The sequence below is a fragment of the Hemitrygon akajei genome, chromosome 7 (genome assembly GCF_048418815.1).
Source record: "Hemitrygon akajei chromosome 7, sHemAka1.3, whole genome shotgun sequence".
Lineage (NCBI taxonomy): Eukaryota > Metazoa > Chordata > Chondrichthyes > Myliobatiformes > Dasyatidae > Hemitrygon > Hemitrygon akajei.
This window is the reverse complement of record NC_133130.1, coordinates 105912220-105932193: the sequence shown is the minus strand read 5'-3', so window position 1 is coordinate 105932193 and position 19974 is coordinate 105912220. Positions and strand designations below refer to the sequence as shown.

Genomic DNA, 19974 nt, shown 5'->3' with positions numbered 1-19974 from the left:
TTACTAAGCTGCAACACAACTCTTGAACTCTTTGACGAATAAAGGCAAGCCTTTTTTGCCTATCAGCCATTTTCAGGAAATTATGGACTTGGACTCCTCAAACTCTCTTGTACATTAAGGGTCCTGCCATTCACTATGTACGGTCACTTTACATTTGATTTCCCTATGTGCAACACCTCACACTTGGCCAGACTGAACTCCATTTTCAATTTTTCTGCCCACGTCTGCAGCTAATCTATATGCCACTGTAATCTTTAGCAGTCTTTTACACTATCCACAACAACCACCAAACTTTGTATCATCTGTGAACTTAATAGCCAGCATATTTATTCTTTTCCCACCCTTTGCCCTTGAAGTCCCTGTGTGCTAAATGCATAACGTCAGGCATGAGGAGATTTCATCCACTGTTACGGGGGTAATGAGGATAGGAGTGGCTCGGCAGCAGGCGGCTCATTAAACCAATGTCACCGCTCTCTCCCAGGCCAAGTTCCAGTGCCAAGGCCCTTGTTACATTCACCTGACCATGTTGGGCAGATTACGTCCCAGGCGTGACCAGCACTAAAATTAACATTCCATTCCGAGTTCTGTCAGGAAGGAGGACAGAGGAAAAGCTTCCTTGAGGAAATACAACCAACAAGACCAGGAGACATTGGAGCAAATTAGGCCATTCAACCCATCGAATCCTCTCTGCTGTTTGATCATGACTGGTTTATTTTCCATCTAAACCCCATTCTCCTGGCTGCTCCCAGAAACTTTTGATTCTTTTACTAATCAAGGACCTATCAACCTCCACTTTAAATATACCCAATGACGCAGGCTCCACAGCCGTCTGTGGCACTGAACTGCACAGATTCACCACCCTCTGGTTAAAAAAAATTGCTCCTCATCTCTGTTCTAAAGGGGCATCCTTGCACCCTCTGGTCCTGGAGTCTCCCAGTAAAGGAAACGCCCTCTGTATGTCCACTCTATCTCGGCGTTTCAATATTCAGTATAGTTCATATACTCTATATGCTGTAGTTCAGATGTTTCATGTATGATTAAGCTTTTCCATGGACTCCTGGGAGCTGCAGGCCCACAGTCGCTCAGAGTGGAGATGGCGCATTCAGGAATTGTACTGAAAACCGCACTGAGAATATGCAGAGCAGGGGTTCCGAACTTTTTTAATGCTGTGGACCAGTACCATTAGGCAAAGAGTCCATGGACCCCAGGAGGGAACCCCTGATATAGAAGGAGTGTTTAAGTGTTGGAAGGAGTCCACCACTTCTTGTGCTACTCACCTGCCTGTCCCAGTAACTAATGTCTGTGGGAAGACCCTGCTGTGCTCACCTGTACCTCACCAGACACCCCAGAACCAGGGTGGGAGTAAGTCACCCTCGATCTCAAGGGTCTGTTGAAGAAGAAGGAGAAAGTAGACCCTTTTGTACTGCTGTTCAGTGGGACGACTGACAAGGGTAGTGCCTGTAACTAAACATTGTTTATTGAAGATGAACGGTGCTTAACTAACAGTGGTGGCTGGAATGTATCCCACAGATCTTAAAATTAGTAAACACATCCAATATACATTCAATGGGCAATTTATGAGGTACATCCATACACCTGCTTGTTAATGCTAGTATCTAATCAGCAAATCGTGGCAGCAACTCAGTGCATAAAAGCATGAGGACATGGTCAAGAGGATCAGTTGTTTTCCAGACTAAATATCAGAATGTGGAAGAAATGTGGTCTAAGTGACTTTAACCATGGAATAATTGTTGGTTCCCCATGGGGTGATTTGAGTATCTCAGAAACTGCTGATCTTCTGGGATTCTTATGCATAACAGTCTTTAGAGGTTATAGAGAACGGTGCAAAAACAGTTCTGTGGGTAAAAATGCCTTGTTAATGAGAGAGGTTAGGGGAGAACGGCCAGACTGGTTCAAGCTGACAGGAAGGTGACAGTAACTCAGATAAACAAGTGTTACAACAGTGGTGTGCAGGAGAGCATCTCTGAACGCACAGCATGTCAAAGTTTGAAGTGTACAGGCTGCAGCAGCAGAAGCCCACGGACGCAGACTCAGTGGCCACTTTACTGGACGCGTGGTAATAAAATGGCCACAGCGTATACATCTCAGCGCATTCTGGATAAGAGAACCAGAATAACATGCTCTTGATCTCCTCAGAAACTTTCAATTCCCTGTCCTTGACTGCCTCATTTTTACCATGGATGTTCAGTCCCATTACACTTCTACACAACCCCCCCCCCCATCAAGAAGGCCTCACAGCGCTCTGCTTCTTAGTAAAAGAACCAATTATTTCGCCTTCATCTGGTGAAACTGATCCTCACGCTCAACAAGTTTTCCTTTGGCTCCTCCAATTTCCTCCAGACTCGAGGGGTTCCAGCTATGCCTGCCTCATTGTTGACTACATCGAGCAGCCTATGTTTGAAGTCTTCCCCAATAATACTCCCCAACTCTTGCTTCACTACATTGTTGAAGCAAGCAATGAAACATTGTTACTGCTTCAAGCACCCACGCTGATGTAATCAGTTTTATAAACTTTGCCTCTAACTTCCACCATGCCCTTAGATTCACTTGGTCCATTTCTGACACCTCCCTCCCTTTTCTTGATCTCACCGTCTCCATCTCTCTCTCCACATCTGGAAACAAACTGTCAAACAATATCTTTTATAAACCTACTGATTCCCATGGTTATCTTGACTACACAGTACCTCCTCACACCCTTTCTCCTGTAAAAATGCTATTCTCTTTTTTCAGTTCCTTCACGTCTGTCGCATCTTTTCCCTGGAAGTGGCCTTCTTTTCCAGGACATCAGAATGTCTTCCTCCTTTAAAGAGTGGAGTTTCCCTTCCTCCATGATTGATGCTGCCCTCACCTGCATCGTCTCGATTTCCCAAACATCCACGCTCACCCTATCCTCCCACTGCCTTAACAGCGATAGAGTTCCTCTTGTCTTTACCTACCACCCCATCAGCCTCTGCATCCAACACATCATCCTCTGTAACTTCTGCCATCTTCAAAGGGATCCTACCACTAAACATATCTTTACCTTCCCCCCCCACTTTCCATAGGGATCGTGATTCCCTAGTCCATTTGTCTGTCTCCACAAAACTCCCTCCCAAACTTATCCTTGCAAGGGGACTAAGTACTACACCACCCCATTCACCTCATCCCTTACCTCTATTCAGGGCCCTCAAACAGTCTTTCCAGGTGAGGCAACACTTCACCTGTGAATCTGCTGGAGTCTTCTATTGAGTCTGGTGTTCCCGATGCGGCCGGTGAGACCTGTCGTAATTTGGGGGACTGCTTCGTCAAGTACCTCTGCTTCATCTGCCAAAAACAGAACTTCCTGGTGGCCAAACATTTCAATTCCCATTCCTGTTCTGACATGTCAGTCCATGGCTTTCTCTTGTGTCAAGATGAGGCCAACTTCGGGGTGGAGGAGTAACACCTTATATTCCATCTGCAAAGCCACCAACCTGATGGCATGAATATTGATTTTTCCTTTCGGTGATTTATTTTTCCCTCCCCTGTTTTTCTACTCCCCACTCTTTTTTTTTACCTCTTCTCACCTGCCTATCTCCTCCCCTGTGTCCACTCCTCCTTCCCTTTCTCCTACGGTCCACTCTCCTCTCCTATCAGATTCCTTCTTTTCCAGCCCTTTACCTTTCCTCCCCACTTAGCTTTGCCTATCACCTCCTACTAGCCTCCTTCTCTTCCTCCCCACCTTTTTATTCTAGTGTCTGACCCCTTCCATTTCAGTCCTGAAGAAGGGTCTCAGCTCGAAATGTTAATTGTTTATTAATTTCTACAGATGCTGCCTGACCTGCAGAGATCTTCCAGCATTTTGTGTGTGTTGCTAAGAATAACTGTTTGCCTATATTAAATTAATCAATTAAAATACATAAAGAAATTGTTATTGACAAGGACGCATTGATACACAGTTAAAAACTATAAACCTGTTTTAACATGAAGCTGCTCATTTTCCAGTTCTTTCAACCACAACACTGGATAAACAAAACCTAATAGCTCCACAGTGTGAGTCTTAATATTGACAAATCCCACAGTTTTCAATAACGCTATTGCAGACATGACATACTCTTATATGAAGGATTTACATTAACTGTCCGTGACGTGAATTCAGTGGATGCATTTCCCAACATTAGCCATAACTCCTAAAACCTACAAAGATATGGCGGCTTGAGATCACGTTCAAGGTTCAAGGACAGCTCAATCCTGCTGCTATTGGACTCTTGGATGGACCTCTCACCACAGCTCTTGGCCTCTCCTTCACCTTGGCTGCAGTACAGAACCAACGTCAGTAAAGCTCTTTACAAATCTCCCCACTGGCCAGCACAATCTCCCCTCGGGGCATCCAAACCTATCTGAGCCTGGATCAGGCTGGTCCATTGCTCGGTATATAGAGGCCTTAGTGATAAAACACTTTTTTTTTACTATGACCCGTGCAGTCCTTTCCTCTCCTGCAGAACCATAGGAGTTCAGTGAACTGGCCTGATAAACGTTCTCAGCCTAAAGCGTTGACTGTTTACTCTTTTCATTAGATGCTGCCTTGCCTGCGGAGTTGTGTTGCTTCAGCCTTGCTGCAACTCCCTGCGTGAGCTACTCGTCTCCCATGATTCCAGTTGACACTAGCAATGAGGTGTCAGTTGTCATGGCAACAAACTGCTGTACCAGTGGCATCTGGAACATGGGGCATAGAACACTGGATATTACAGTGGTCAACAGGCCCTTCGGCCACGACGTCTGTAGCAAGCGTGATGCCAAATTAAACCACAATCGTCAAATTACGGATTTCAGATAGGGAGATTTCCCTCTGCCACCCACTAGTGTTCTCCTGATTTAGACCACAAGACATGGGAACAGAAATTGGCCATTCAGCCCGTCAAGTCTGCTCCACCATTCCATCATGGCTGATTTATTATCCCTCTCAACCCCATTCTCTGCCTTCTCCCTGTAACCTTCAGTGCCCTGACTAAATAAGAACCCTTCAACCTCCAGTTTAAATATACCCTCAGACTAATGCACACCATAGTGAGGGAGGGGGTCCTGCCCAGTAGCTTGACAGCCAGCAAAGCTGTTAGGGGACAGCACATTTAACCGCAGGCTGATGGACTCTTCTCCTTTTGGCACCACTGTTTGACCACTGTCCCATGAGGTGTGGAAGCAGAAATTAAAAATCACATTGACTGCCTGCCGTCAGTACGAAGGAGGGCTAGTGTGTGTGAGGGCCGGCAGGCTGGGGAAGGGGCCTGTTTTGCTCTCTTGTTGCTAGTGTTGATCTGTATTGTGTGCTGTGTCGAACATTGTGGACATGCCGTGCTGCTGCCAGAATATGTGACGACACCCTGCGCGTTGGTTGTTAATGCAAATGACACATTTCACTGTATTTTTCAATGTACATGTGATAAATCTGAATTTGAATCAGTATCACTCTATCTCGAGGGCTCCATTCTCTTTACCCTTAGACTTGCTTTCTGCCTTACTACTAAAACAGCACAAAACTCCTCAGCTACGTCACATCCATAGATTCCTCACTCTTATTTACACATGCTAAGGCTTTCAACTAATACCAATGGCTGACTTATCCACGAATCCATAGACCAAAAGACCATAAAACATAGAAGAAGGATGAGACTATCCAGCCAATCGAGTCTGCTCCACCATTCCATCATGGCAGAGTTATAATCCCTCTGTACCTGATCCTCCTGCCTTATCTCTATAACCAGCGATGCCCTTACTATTCAAGACTCTGTAACTTCTGCTTTAAATATACCCGATGACTTGGCCTCCACAGCCATCTATGGCAATGAATTCCACAGATTCACCACCCTCTAGTTAAAGGAATTCCTCCTCATCTCTGTTCTAAAGGGATGTCCTGGCATTCTGAGGCTGCACCCTCACCCACTATAGGAAACATCTCCTCTGTCTAGGCCTTTCAATATACTGTATGTTTCAATGAGATCCTCCCCCCCCCCCACCCCCATTCTCCTAAACTCCAGTGAGTATGGGCCCAGAGCCTTCAAATGCTCCTCATACATTAACCCTTTCATTCCTGACACCATTCTCGTAAATCATCTCTGGACCCTCTCTAATGCCAGAACATATTTTCAGCCCAAAACATCGACTGTCCACTCTTTTCCATGGATGCTGCCTGGCCTGCTGAGTTCCTCCAGCACTTTGTGAGTGTTGCCAGCTCATCTTTTCCTAGACAAGGGGCCCAAAACTGCTCACAATACTCCAAGTACAGTCTGGCCAATGCCTTAGAAAGCCTCAGCATTACATCCTCGCTTTATATTCGCATTCTCTTTTATATCCAAAATCATACGACATGACACAGCAGCTTATATCAGGAACAGCAGTTTTCGAATTGGGAAACGGTCACACTTCTTCATCTAATCCAAGGTGAGAAACTCACGTGCCTCCTGACCACGACTGAGCTGCTGGTTAGTTAAGTTCTCCCTGTCTCGTGTGTTAGTGAGCGGCAGGGCAGAGCCACAAAGAGTCGCTGCCTCACAATGTCAGCAACCTGTGCTCAGGTACTCCGACCCTGAATCTGGATGTATACCCCAGCCACCCTCTGGATCCCCACAGTAGAGTGCAGCTCACCCAGAGGCAAGTCAGCAGGTAGATGGGGATGCAGCAGTGAGTGGGAATGGGTTATGCTTTGGAGCAGCTCAGCATTCTTTTCAACATGTACAAACAAGCTGGGGGGGGGGGGGTGATGCTGCCCGACCTGCTGAGTTCATCCAGCTTGTTTGCACGTGTTGATTTGACCACAGCATCTGCAGTGTACTTTGTGCCAGCATTCTTTTGTAGTATACTGTTCAATTATAGTTTAATTAATTAACTGCGGTTATAATCACCCATCAAGTTCAGGGGTATTATTTAGAGCTTTGAATGACATGTGGTTTCCATTCTGAACTCGGTTATGTAGCTTGAGGTCACTGCAGCTGCAAAAGTAAATGTGGGCGTAATTGAACAGTGGCCAGTGTGACAAAGTCGCCAGATGCTGCCTGGAAGGACGTAGTTGCAAAATAAATTCAGCAGGATAATTTTCTGAATGAGTTGCAGCCTTTTGGCATAATGGGAAGCTTGTCCATTCATTATGTGTCTTATCGGATGATGAGGTCTTTCCATGTCCGTGATTCTTTTTGGCAAACTTGTCTACAGAGTGGTTTGCCATTCTCTGGATAACAAAGACAGATGTCTCCAGATCTGAAATCCGTAATCTGACCATCCAGAAAGTGTGTTTGTAGACACCAGAGATTCTGCAGATGCTGGAAGACAAAGTAACTTACAAAATGCTGGAGGAACTCAGCAGGTCAGGTAGTATCTATGGAGATAAATAAAGAGTTGATGTTTCAGGCCAAGACCCTTCTGGATTTCAAACAGCGTGTTTGTAAATTTTGGTTTCATGTTTGTTTAACCTCTAGGACTGTATGAAACCTATTGATTATTAGTCAAACTCCAACTTCCTCCCGGTTAAACATTAATGGTCCCAGTACTGGTGGATAGGAGTGAAGAAGGATGGGGAGTGAGGGTGGGATGAGCAGGAGGGTGGGATGAGCAGTTGAGTGGGGAGAACATCCTGGCGAACATTGTTTCTCATTAAAATTCCTGCTTAGAAGCTCATGCTCAGTGAAAACTGGGGAAGATGTGAAGGCAGGAGAAGGCACGGCTTCTGATAATGTCAATGTTATGAGGAACATGCATTTTATTTGGCTGTGGTTTTGGAACATTCATCAATGCCACTGACAGGAAAGGGCAAGGTAACTCTTCATGCACTGTTGGTGGTGATAACTCACTAATTACATCGCCATCTGAATGTGTACTATCTTTTTCCCAGGGAACCAAAAACTTGATGGCATAAGTTTAAGGTTTATAGAATCCTGCATGAGGACTCCAAGTCCCCTTGCACTTCCAATTCCCGAATTTGCTCTCCATTGTGCATGACCATACACTTTCTGACCCCGTATTATATCTGTCACTTCTTTGTCCAGTCTCCTGTACACCTGCTTGTTGATGCAAATATCTAATCAGCCAATCAGGTGGTAGCAACTCAACAGCACCACGTAATGAATGAGCCCTCTACTATTTGTCATTTCTCTTCTGTGGAAACAGACTGATTGAATGGTGGGGTGAGGAGGTGAGATGAATCTCCTTTCTCTTTGTGTCCTTGCTTTCCGCCTCTCACCTACTTCTTCTAGTACTTGACACTTCCCATAGGCACGTGGATGAAAGAAAAATGCTGGACTGTGCGGGTTAGATTGAACTTGGAGTAGGTTCAAATGTTGGCACAACATCATGGGCCGAAGGGCCTGCACTGTTCTAGAAATACTTTTTCAGTATTCTTAACAGTGTTGATGAATGAAGGGATGTTGGGATTCAGGTACATGGCTCCCTAAATGCGGCTGCGAGGGTTGATGTGGTGGTAAAGGAGACATCTGGCACGTTTGGTTTCATTAGTTAAGGTATTGACTTCAAAAGCAAGTAAGTAATGCTATAGCCTTATAAATAGTTAATATCCTGACTGCTTGCATCGCGGCCTGCTATGGAAACACCAATGCTCACAGATGGAAAAGTCGACTAAAAGTAGTGGATACAGCCCAGTCCATCACAGGCAGGATCCTCCCCACCATTGAGCACATCTACAAGGAGCACTGCCCCAAGAAAGCAGCATCCATCATCAAGGAGCCCCGCCTGTCACAATGTGCACTGGCAGTGTTGGAACCCAAGTGCGGAGGAAAGACAGACTCCAATGTAGAGATGGTGACCAAAGTTTATTCATAAGAATTCCAACAGAACATTGGTGGCTTGGCTGAGTGACACTGCAAGATGTGACATTCTTTAATCGAGGACCCCACGATTAGTGCTAATCAGGCGTCCCATTAAATATTACAATTAATACAGAATCCTCAAGCCTATCAAAATAAACAACAAGTTTAAGCAGAAAACACCAGGAGACTGCATTATAAAGAGTATGTCACTCGAGCGAAAGCACAAGGAACTCCAAACAATTAAAAAATCTCTTTAAACGACAATTAACCAATTCAGGAGCTCTAAATGCCCTTGGAACCCAGTGCTCTCCAGTGCTCCACACAGGCCCAAAGAGCTTATTACACCCACCATCCAGGAGATGTTCTCTTCTCCCTGCTGCCATTGAGCAGAAGATACAGGAGCCTTAGATCCCACACCTCCAGGTTCAGGAGCGGTTATTATTCTTCAGCCATCAGACTCCTGAACCAGTGTGGAGAACTTCACTCGCCCCAACTTTGAACTGATTCCACCACCTACAGACTCACTTTAAAGGACTTTACAACTCATGTTCTCAGTATTAGTTATTTATTATTTTATTTGCACAATATGCACATTGGTTGTTTGTCAGTCTTTGTTTATGTACAGTTTTTCATGCATTCTATTGTATTTCTATGTTTTCCTGTAAATGCCTGCAAGAAAATTAATCTCAGGGTAACATATAGTGCCAGATACATACTTTGATAATAAATTTACTTTGACTTTGAACTCTGGTTAGGCTACATTTCAAGTATTGTGTTCATTTCTGGTCACCCCATTACAGAAGGGCTGTGAAGGCTTTGGAGAGAGCAGAGGTGGTTTATCAGGAAGCTGTCTAGCTTCGGAGGACTTGTGCTATGAGGAGAGGTTGGACAAGCTACAGTTGGTGCAGGCTGAGGGGAGGCTTGATTGAGGTTTATACATTTATGCAAGGCATGGATAGAGGAGACAGCCTGTGTGCCTTTCCTACGGTCAAAATGTCTAGTACTGGAGGGCTTGTAATTAAGGTGAGATCAAAGGAGATCTGTAGGCTAGCGTTTTTATCTGGAGTGCTGCCAAGGATAGTGATAGAGGTAGAGAGCATACAAATGTTTGAAAGAGTCTTGGAAACACATTTGAATTTACAGAGAATGGAAGATATGGTTAATAAGTAGGGAAGATGGATTATATTAATTCCCAATCATTGGTTCAATTGATTTACCAAAATGTTGTAGGCCAAAGGACCTACCCAAAGCTGTAATGATATATGTTCCATATTCTACTGAGGTAGAACAAGGGAAAAGTAATGAGAGCATGCAGAATCTATAGTCCACTTACAGAAAAACTGCAGTGCAGACAGATGGCCACGACAGGGCGAATTGTAAGGTTTTAGAATGTATAAAGCCACAAAAGACAGTGTAGATGGTCAGTGAGCTATGAGCACGGATGGATGTTTGGCAATTTGATGTTGTGTCAATAATGGAAATGTGACCTGAAAATAGGAAGGGCACACGTGTTCGGAAAAATGGATGAGGAACAGTGGAGGGGGTGGAAGACATTCCCTGGCTGGAAAAAGTGAATGTACTTATGGGAATGGACAGAATCCATTTGGTTCGATTTGAGAAGGAATAGAAGGGTCTGATTACACTGCTGGGTTATCCTACAGAGCTCTAGATAGTGAGGGAGACTGTGGTGTGAGTCTGAGGAGAAACATCTTTCTTAAAGATCTTCTTCTGTTGTCAGTTGCTTTGATTCTGCTTTACCCTGCTTAAATCTCCTCTCATTCCACTGAGTTTGCCCTCTTCCAGTTCCTCAGAATGAGGGATTGGGAAGAAGGATTGGATTAATTCCAGTAGGGGGCCTCCACATGGGCTTCTGGAATTGTCAATATTTCAGGCCATGATGTAGGATTTCAACCCAAAAATGGCAACAATTTCTGTCCCATCTGTTGCCACTCACCCCCACAGTTACTGTTCAACTTGCCAAATTCCTCCAGCAGATTACTCATCACTCCCTCCTTTACCTTGCTAAATCTGTCATGATCTATTCCACCTTCATCAGATCCCCTGACAGCCTACCTTGCTCCATGGAGAATGGGCCCAGCTTGTCCTGTCAACCTCAGGTGCTGAAAGCTGTTCAACCCTGGATATTTTCTAGTAAGTCTCTTCTGCCCTCCTCTCCAGGACCATCTCATCCAGCCCTTGCACCTGATCAGTCTACCTGCACTGCACCTTCACACAAACTCTAACCCATTTATTACCTTGTTTAAGGAACAATGTATTTGGAAGCACGCAAACAAAAGCTTTTCCCCGCATCTTGGTACATCTGACCTGTACATCTGAACCTACAGCCTCACTTTCAAGGACAATAAGACAATAAGATATAGGAACAGAATTTATTTGTCCCATTGAGTCTGCTCTGCAATTTTATCTTGGTGATCTATTTTCCTCCTCCTCCTGCCCCATCCCCTGCCTTCCCCCATATCCCTTCATGCCCAAACCAATCAAGAATCTATCAACCTTTGCCTTAAATATACAAAAAGACTTGGCTTCCACAGCTCCCTGTGGCAAAGAATTCCCTAGATTCATCACTCTCTAACAAAGAAATTCTTCTTCATCTCCATTCTGAAAGGACACCCCTCTGATCTGAGGCTGTGTCCTCTGATCTTAGACTCTCCCAGCACAGGAACAGACAGACAGACATATTTTATTGATCCCGAGGGAAATTAGGTTTCGTTACAGTCGCACCAACCAAGAATAGTGTAGAAATATAGCAATACAAAACCATAAATAATTAAATAATAATAGGTAAATTATCCTCTCCACATCCATTTGATCAAGGCCTTTCACCATTTGATTGGTTTCAATTAGATCACAATTTCTGTCCCATCTGTTGCCACTCACCCCCACAGTTACTGTTCAACTTGCCAAATTCCTCCAGCAGATTACTCATCACTCCCTCCTTTACCTTGCTAAATCTGTCATGATCTATTCCACCTTCATCAGATCCCCTGACAGCCTACCTTGCTCCATGGAGAACGGGCCCTTAATCTTCTGAATTCTAGTGAATACAGGCCCAGAGCCACCAAACACTCTTCATACGTCAAGCCATTCAGTCCTAGGATCATTTTCGTGAAACTCCTTTCAACCCTCTCCAGTTTCAGTACATCCTTTCTAAGATAAGGAGCCCAAAACTGCTCACAATACTCCAAGTGAGGCCTCACCAGTGCTTTATAAGTCTCAACATTGTATCCTTGCTTTTATATTCTAGTCCTCTTGAAATGAATGTTAACAATGCATTTACCTTCCTCAACACAGACTCAACCTGCAAGTACAAATTAACCTTTAAGGAATCCTGCACAAGGACTCTCAAGTCCCTTTGCACCTCAGTTTTTTTTTTGTTTTTTCTCTCCATTTAGAAAATAATCAATCCTTTCATTTCTTCTACCAAAGTGTATGACCATACACCTTCCGACATCTGCCACTTCTTTGTCAATTCTCCTAATCTGTCTAAGTCCTTCTGTAGCCTCTCTACTTCCTCAAAACCACCTGCCCCCCCACCTGTCTTGGAGGATGTAATTGATGGCAACAAAGCCATCCTCCAAATCATTGACATATAAGGTAAGAAATCTCGGACCTAACACAGACCATTGTGGAACACCACTAATTACCAGCTACCCACCAGTAGCACAAGGAAAGACCTCCTTGATTGCCACTCTTTGCCTCCTCCCATCAACCAATACTTTATCCCTGCTAGAATCTTTCCTGTAATTGCTTGTTAAGCAGCTGCATGTGTTGCAGCTTGAAATACACCTTTTGAAAATCCAAGCACACAACATCAACCGATTCTCCTTTGTCTATCCTGCTTGTTATTTCTTAGAAGAATTCCAACAGACTTTTCAGGCAAGATTTTCCCTTGAGGAAACCATGCTGACTATGGCCTATTTTTTCATGTGCCTCCAAGTACCCTGAGACCTCATCCTTAATAATCGACTCCAACATCTACCCAATCACTGAGGTCAGACTAATTGGCCTACAGTTTCCTTTCTTCGCTTCTTTCCCTTCCTGAAGGATGGAGGGACATTTGCAATTTTCCAGTCTACCAGAACCATTCCAGAATCTAGTATTCTTGAAAGATCATTACTAATGCACCCAGAATCTCTGTACCCACCTCTTTTAGAACCCTGGGGTATACACCATCTAGTCCAGGTGACTTAGCTATCTTCAAGCCTTTCAGTTTCCCAAGAACCTTCTCTCTAGTAATGGTAACCTCACACGCCTCATGACCCCTGACACCTGGAACTTCCACCAAATTGCTAATGTCTTCCACATTGAATACTGATGCAAAATACTTATTCAGTTCGCCCACCATTGTCCCCCATTACTACCTCTCCAGTATCATTTTCCAATGGTCCGATATCCACTTTCATTTCTCTTTTACACTTTATGTATCTGAAGAAATTTTTGGTATCCTCTTTAACATTATTGGCTAGCTTACTTTTGTGTTCTATCTTTACCTTCTTGATGACTTTTTCAGTTGCCTTCTGGTGGTTTTTAACAGCTTCCCAATCCTCTAACTACCCATCAATTTTTGCTGTATTATATACCCTCTCTTTAGCTTTTATGTTGGCTTTGACTTCTCTTGTCAGCCATGGTTGTGTCATCTTGCCTTTAGAATACTTATTCCTTTTTGGGATGTATATATTCTGTGTCTTCCAAATTGCTCCCAGAAATTCCAGCCATTGCTGTTCTTCCATCACCCCGCCAGTATTCTTTTCCAATCAATTCTGGCCAACTCCTCTCGTATGCCTCTGTAATTCCCTCTACCCTCCTGTAATACCGATACATCCGGCTTTAGTTTCTCCTTCCCAAATTTCAGGGTGAATTCGATCATAGAACTGGGAAGCATAGAAATGGAGTCATAGAGTCTTGGAACACTGCAGCTCGAAAACAGGCTCTTTGGCCATCTGGTCCATGCTGGACCTACACCCAATCATCTATGTACCTATCCAAACTTAGATAGATAGATAGATACTTTATTCATCCCCATGGGGAAATTCAACATTTTTTCCAATGTCCCATACACTTGTTGTAGCAAAACTAATTACATACAATACTTAACTCAGTAAAAAAAAATATGATATGCATCTAAATCACTATCTCAAAAAGCATTAATAATAGCTTTTAAAAAGTTCTTAAGTCCTGGCGGTAGAATTGTAAAGCCTAATGGCATTGGGGAGTATTGACCTCTTCATCCTGTCTGAGGAGCATTGCATCGATAGTAACCTGTCGCTGAAACTGCTTCTCTGTCTCTGGATGGTGCTATGTAGAGGATGTTCAGAGTTATCCATAATTGACCGTAGCCTACTCAGCGCCCTTCGCTCAGCTGCCGATGTTAAACTCTCCAGTACTTTGCCCACGACAGAGCCCGCCTTCCTTACCAGCTTATTAAGACGTGAGGCGTCCCTCTTCTTAATGCTTCCTCCCCAACACGCCACCACAAAGAAGAGGGCGCTCTCCACAACTGACCTATAGAACATCTTCAGCATCTCACTGCAGATATTGAATGACGCCAACCTTCTAAGGAAGTACAGTCGACTCTGTGCCTTCTTGCACAAGGCATCTGTGTTGGCAGTCCAGTCTAGCTTCTCGTCTAACTGTACTCCCAGATACTTGTAGGTCTTAACCTGCTCCACACATTCTCCATTAATGATCACTGGCTCCATATGAGGCCTAGATCTCCTAAAGTCCACCACCATCTCCTTGGTCTTGGTGATATTGAGACGCAGGTAGTTTGAGTTGCACCATATCACAAAGTCCTGTATCAGTTTCCTATACTCCTCCTCCTGTCCATTCCTGACACACCCCACTATGGCCGTGTCATCAGCGAACTTCTGCACATGGCAGGACTCCGAGTTATATTGGAAGTCTGATGTGTACAGAGTGAACTTCTCTTAAATGTTGAAATCAAACGTACATCTGCCACTTCAGATGACAGCTCATTCTACGCTCTCACCACTCTCTGAATGAAGAAGTTTCCCCTCATGTCTCCCTTAAACATTTCACCTTTCACCCTTAGCTCATGACCTTTAGCTTAACTGTCACCCAACCTCAGTGGAAAAAGCCTGCTTGCATTTGCCCTGTCTGTACACACAATAATTGCGTAAACCTCTATCAAATTTCCCCTCATTCTCCTACACTCCAGCGAATAAAGTCCTAACCTATTTAATATCTTCCTATAACTCAGGTCCTCAAGTCCCAGCAACATTCTTGTAAATTGTTAACCATTTTGGCGGGGTAGGAGCTTGGCTGAATGGGAAGACTGATCACACACCCAGAGCCTGTCACAAACTCAGTGCTCCACCATTATCTGGTCCTCAAATAGCACAGGAATTAGCTTTTCTTTAAGACAGGCAGCAAATGGAGGGTAAAAGACTGTGTGTGGGCAGATGGAACTGGTTAAAATTAGCATCCTGGTCAGGACAGGTATTGTAGGCCACAGGGCCTGTCCCAGTGCCACACTGTTCTACAATCCTTTCCACAATCCTTTCTTCCACGGTCAGGGAATTGAAAAGTGGAGGGCACTGGCTTAAGGTGAGAGGGGAGAAATTTTTTTTGGGGGGTGGTGTAAGTAAGCAACTTTTTCACCTAGAGGGGTGTATATATATGGAACAAGCTGGAGGAAGTGGCTGAGGCAAGTACATTAACATTTAAAGGACACTTGGACAGGGACATGGATGGGAAAGGTTTAGAGGGATATGGGAAAAACATGGGCAAATGGGATTAGCTCCGATGGGAATTTTGGAACACATCGACTATTAAGGGCCTGTTTCATGCTGTATGACTCCAGGATTCTATTAGATGCTGCTACCTGTAATCACCGTTGTTATTTTACACATGGTGGTGTTTAACTTGCAATGTATTGTCTGCGCATTTTTCAGCTAGTTAAACTTTACCTTCTTTCTCATAGAGGATAGTATTTGTTCTTCTCAACACCTCCTGCATGCGACTGTTGTCCGCTTTCAGGGTGCACTCCTGATCCTTCGGGTTATAGAGGAAGGCCCTGGCAAACAGAATACACTGTGATGAGCTGCACTCAACATCGGGGAGATTTTGATTTGAAGTGCTACTGCAGAGGGCCTGTTCTAAATCCCCATCGTCCAAACTCCCAATCTTCATTTCAGAATCAGGACAGCTGGGCATTAGCCAGTTAATCTGATGATGTTCACAATCACTGTTACCTCAGCGACATAGGCAAGACTGAACACACTGAGGCCAATGCCATTCAGTGCAGAAAGCAGGTTTTTACATTTTCTTCATCAACTCTGCCATGTAATAGAAATTTACAATAATTTGCCACCGTTTTATTTGTACCCTCTTTTCTCTACCCCACCCTTTCCATTTGCCCTTCACCGACACATGCCTCCCACTGGTTCCCCCCCCCCCCACCACCTCCCTCCCTCCACTGTCCTCTCCTATCAGATTCCATCTTCTTCAGCCCGCTGTCATTTTCACCTATCACCTCCCAGCTTCTTACATCATTCACTCTCTCCCCTCCCTCCCCCACCTGCCCATCATCCCCTGCATCTGGATCCACCTGTCACCTGCCAGCTCCTGATCCACTCCTTCCTTCCACTTATCTATACCGGCAATTCCAACCCCCATTTCTTTCCAGTCCTGACGAAGGGTTTCAACCTGAAACATCAACTGTCCATCTCCCTTCATAGGCACTGCCTGATCTGCTGAGGTCCTTCATCTCCTCTGTGTGTTGCTTGAGATTTCCAGCTCCTGCAGTCTCTTGTGATTCCACTGTTTCTAAGCTGGTTTATAAAAGCGTAAAGATGTTGTGTAATGGTCCTGAGGGCGTCTTAGCCTTGCATTGGTCACATGCCCTCTTTCTGCACTGCCATAAATTTGGTAGAAGTCCTCTTTGCTAATGATGTTCTGGACCTCCTGCAGAACTTAAGGCCCTGGTGTTCTATTCCACACTACTTTGAACAGCTGGACCTCAAGCAATGCGATTGTTCCACCACTGAAGCTCTTAGTATCTGTAGAAGTTACAGCGCTGAAATTTGCTTCAGACATTTTATGTTGTCACAGCCACAGGCTCCAAGTCACAGTGACCCACTCTGTTGCCATGCCCTATCACATTTTAAAATTCGAAGATGTCATATCATAACTGCAAATACTTGAAATAAGCATGAGGATTAATAAGTGTCAAAACACTGAAAAGAGAATCGTAGTCAAAGTGTGAATCTGCTCTCCCCCTTGTTCGGAAGATTTTACAGCCCGAGTACTAATCTGTCAATTACATACTCCTTGAGTTGAAGGAAAAGTTCCCACAGCAAGGAGGCAAATAACCAATCAGTCAGAGAAATCTGTCGTTTATCGAGGGAGGATGTTCTGGAACAATTAAGTTTTCTAATTGCAAGTGAAACAGGGAGGAATGCTCCTTTTTCATATTGGATTCGACCAGAATAGAGATGGTGTCATCAAAAGAACCAAGAACAACCTGCTGGAGGCAGTCGGCAAGTTGAGCCACACCACCCAGGACATACCAGCCCTCTTCTCATTGCCACCATCAGAGAGGAGCTACAGGGGCCTGAAGACTCACACCCAACCTTTCAGGAACGGCTTCTTCCCCTCCACCATCAGATTTCTGAATGGACAATGAACCGGTGGACAAAAAATGTATATACTTATTTAATTTAATTTTTATGTATAGTTCTTACTGTAACTTATAGCTTTTTATTATTGTATTCTGATGTACTGCTGTCACAAAACAACAAATCCCACAACATATGCCAGTGATATTAAACCTGCTTCTGATTCTGACAGCCAGAGGTCTTTTCTCAGGGCAGAAACAGTCAATACAAGTAGGGCAAAACCTAAAGGTGATGAGAGCAAAATATAGGGGTTGGGGGGGGGGGCAATGTCAGAGGCAGGACTTATACACAGAGTGGTGGGTATGGGGGATGCACTGTTGGAGTGGTAGTAAAGGCAGATACATTAATTTATTGTTTTTATATTATTATGTATTATAATGTACTGCTGCAGCCAAACAACAAATTTCGCAGCATATGCCAGTGATATTAAATCTGATTGTGATCTGTGGACTGTAAGGAAATGTGGACACTTTAAGTCAAAACCTGTCCCCTCACAGATGCTGCTTAATCTTCTGAGTTCCTCCAAAATGTTGGTTGCAGCTCCAGATCCCAGCATCTGCAGTCTCTTGTGTCTTCATCAAGGAGGCAGAGCTTTACGCCATTCTCGCTGAGCAGAAACACAGGTCTCCAGTCTTCTGGTTGAGTGCAAAGCATCTGACTGATATCACCAGAGAACAAAGATTTTGCTTGCTGAATACTTTAGGGTGTATCTGATGGATTTTGGGCTGCTGGTCACGGAAATCGCCATGAAATTTCCCTGTCACACACCATTTTATTGAAATCACCTATATTTGTTATTTCAATTCATAATTCAAGTCAGAATAATTGATGCCGAGATCATTTGATGGTCTACAAATCGAAGAGGTCATCAATGGCAGGCAATTCAAAGGACTTCTGGTGGGACCAGAGAAAATCGCATGGAAGGCATGTCGTCTGAAAATTTTCTTGGCAACTACAGAGCACCAAAGTACAGCTGGCTGACAACATGCTTCAAGCAGACAAAACTATGAAGTGCAACATGTCACTCCAGATTCATTTTCTGTATTCCCATAGAGACTTCCTCCTTGCAAATCGTGACGCCGTCAGTGACGAGCATGGTGAAAGGTTTCACCAGGACATTGCAATCATGGAGAAACGATATCAGGGCAACTGGAATCCATCAATGCTGGCCGATTATTGTTGGACACTTAAGCAGAAAGCCTCAGACACTGAGTACAAATGAAAACCATCAACAAAACATTTTTAGCTTAGTTGCACTATTGACAGCATCAGCACCATTATGCAATTATATTCAATAAAAGTTAATTTATTGTTTCTCCAAATTCCTCTGTGATACTAGTAGTTTGAAATTATATAGAACATAGAACAATACAGCACAGTACAGGCCCTTCGGCCCACAATGCTGTGCCGACCCTTAAATCCTGCCTCCCATATAACCCTCCACCTTAAATTCCTCCATATACCTGTCTAGTAGTCTCTTAAATTTCACTAGTGTATCTGTCTCTACCACTGACTCAGGCAGTGCATTCCATGCACCAACCAGTCTCTGAGTAAAAAACCTTCCTCTAATATCCCCCTTGAATTTCCCACCCCTTACCTTAAAGCCGTGTCCTCTTGTATTGGGCAGTGGTGCCCTGGGGAAGAGGCGCTGGCTATCCACCCTATCTATTCCTCTTAATATCTTGTATACCTCTATCATTTCTCCTCTCATCCTCCTCTCCAGAGAGTAAAACCCCAGCTATTTGTGTTCAGCTTCAAGGGGTCCATCATAACCAAAACAAAACTGAGGAAGCAAGCCTTCAAAAAAGTTGTTGTCCAGTATATTTTTAAAACTTATTTACCTGAAACCTGTCCTGTATGAATGAAGTTCTATTTCATAAGAAGTAAAAGTTTACCTGCAGAGAAGGGTGTTTTCCCCATTACACTTTGCTGCACATTCTTCAACACTGAGCAGGGGATATCTCACTTCTCTCACAGAAGAAATCCAGGCTCCTTCTGTTTTAACATAGTCACTCAATATATCACCTTGTACTGTGAAAAAAAAGCCTCTGTATTATTATGTTTTGCGATAACCATCGCCTCTCACACAAGAGCTGCCAAATCAGTGATGAATTTTACTCACCACAATATGACAAAGTCAGTAAAAGGAGTTTCAAACAAAGAAGCATTTTAAATCTTGATTTCAGACAAGTTGGGAGCCCTTGTTAAGCCCGTGGGTCCTTGTCGCTGACAGGAATCCTTGCTTCAGTGAACAAACATCCCCAGGCACACAGGGCAACTTTGCATTTCGAGATAGTCGATCCTTCTCTAAACAAAGAGTTCACAAACCCTGCCAATGTTCCCCGACCATTCAGAGCACTGTGTGTCAGAGAAATCTGGTCACAAAACCGAGGCCCATGCTGGTGTCATAGGTCACTCAGTTGGATCTGCTCTGGTGGTGGAAGTGCTTGAGGGAAGCGTGAGGGAACTTGGCATTCACTGGCGTATGCAGAGTCGGACAGTGGACCCCGGCTGCGTGCAAG

At 44.2% G+C, this 19974-nt stretch overlaps 1 protein-coding gene across 1 annotated transcript in view; it reads right to left on the bottom strand.

Moving 5' to 3' along the window:
• plg (plasminogen) overlaps positions 1-19739 on the bottom strand; it is an 87035-nt gene extending 67296 nt beyond the window's left edge. Inside the window, exons 1-3 of the mRNA XM_073051618.1 lie at positions 19575-19739; positions 19348-19483; positions 15743-15849 (exon numbers count right to left, since the gene is read on the bottom strand). Of these exons, the coding sequence (XP_072907719.1) occupies positions 15743-15849; positions 19348-19483; positions 19575-19620 (289 nt within the window). The 5' untranslated portion in view covers positions 19621-19739. The remainder of the gene's footprint in view (positions 1-15742; positions 15850-19347; positions 19484-19574) is intronic.
• Positions 19740-19974: the final 235 nt, after the last annotated feature.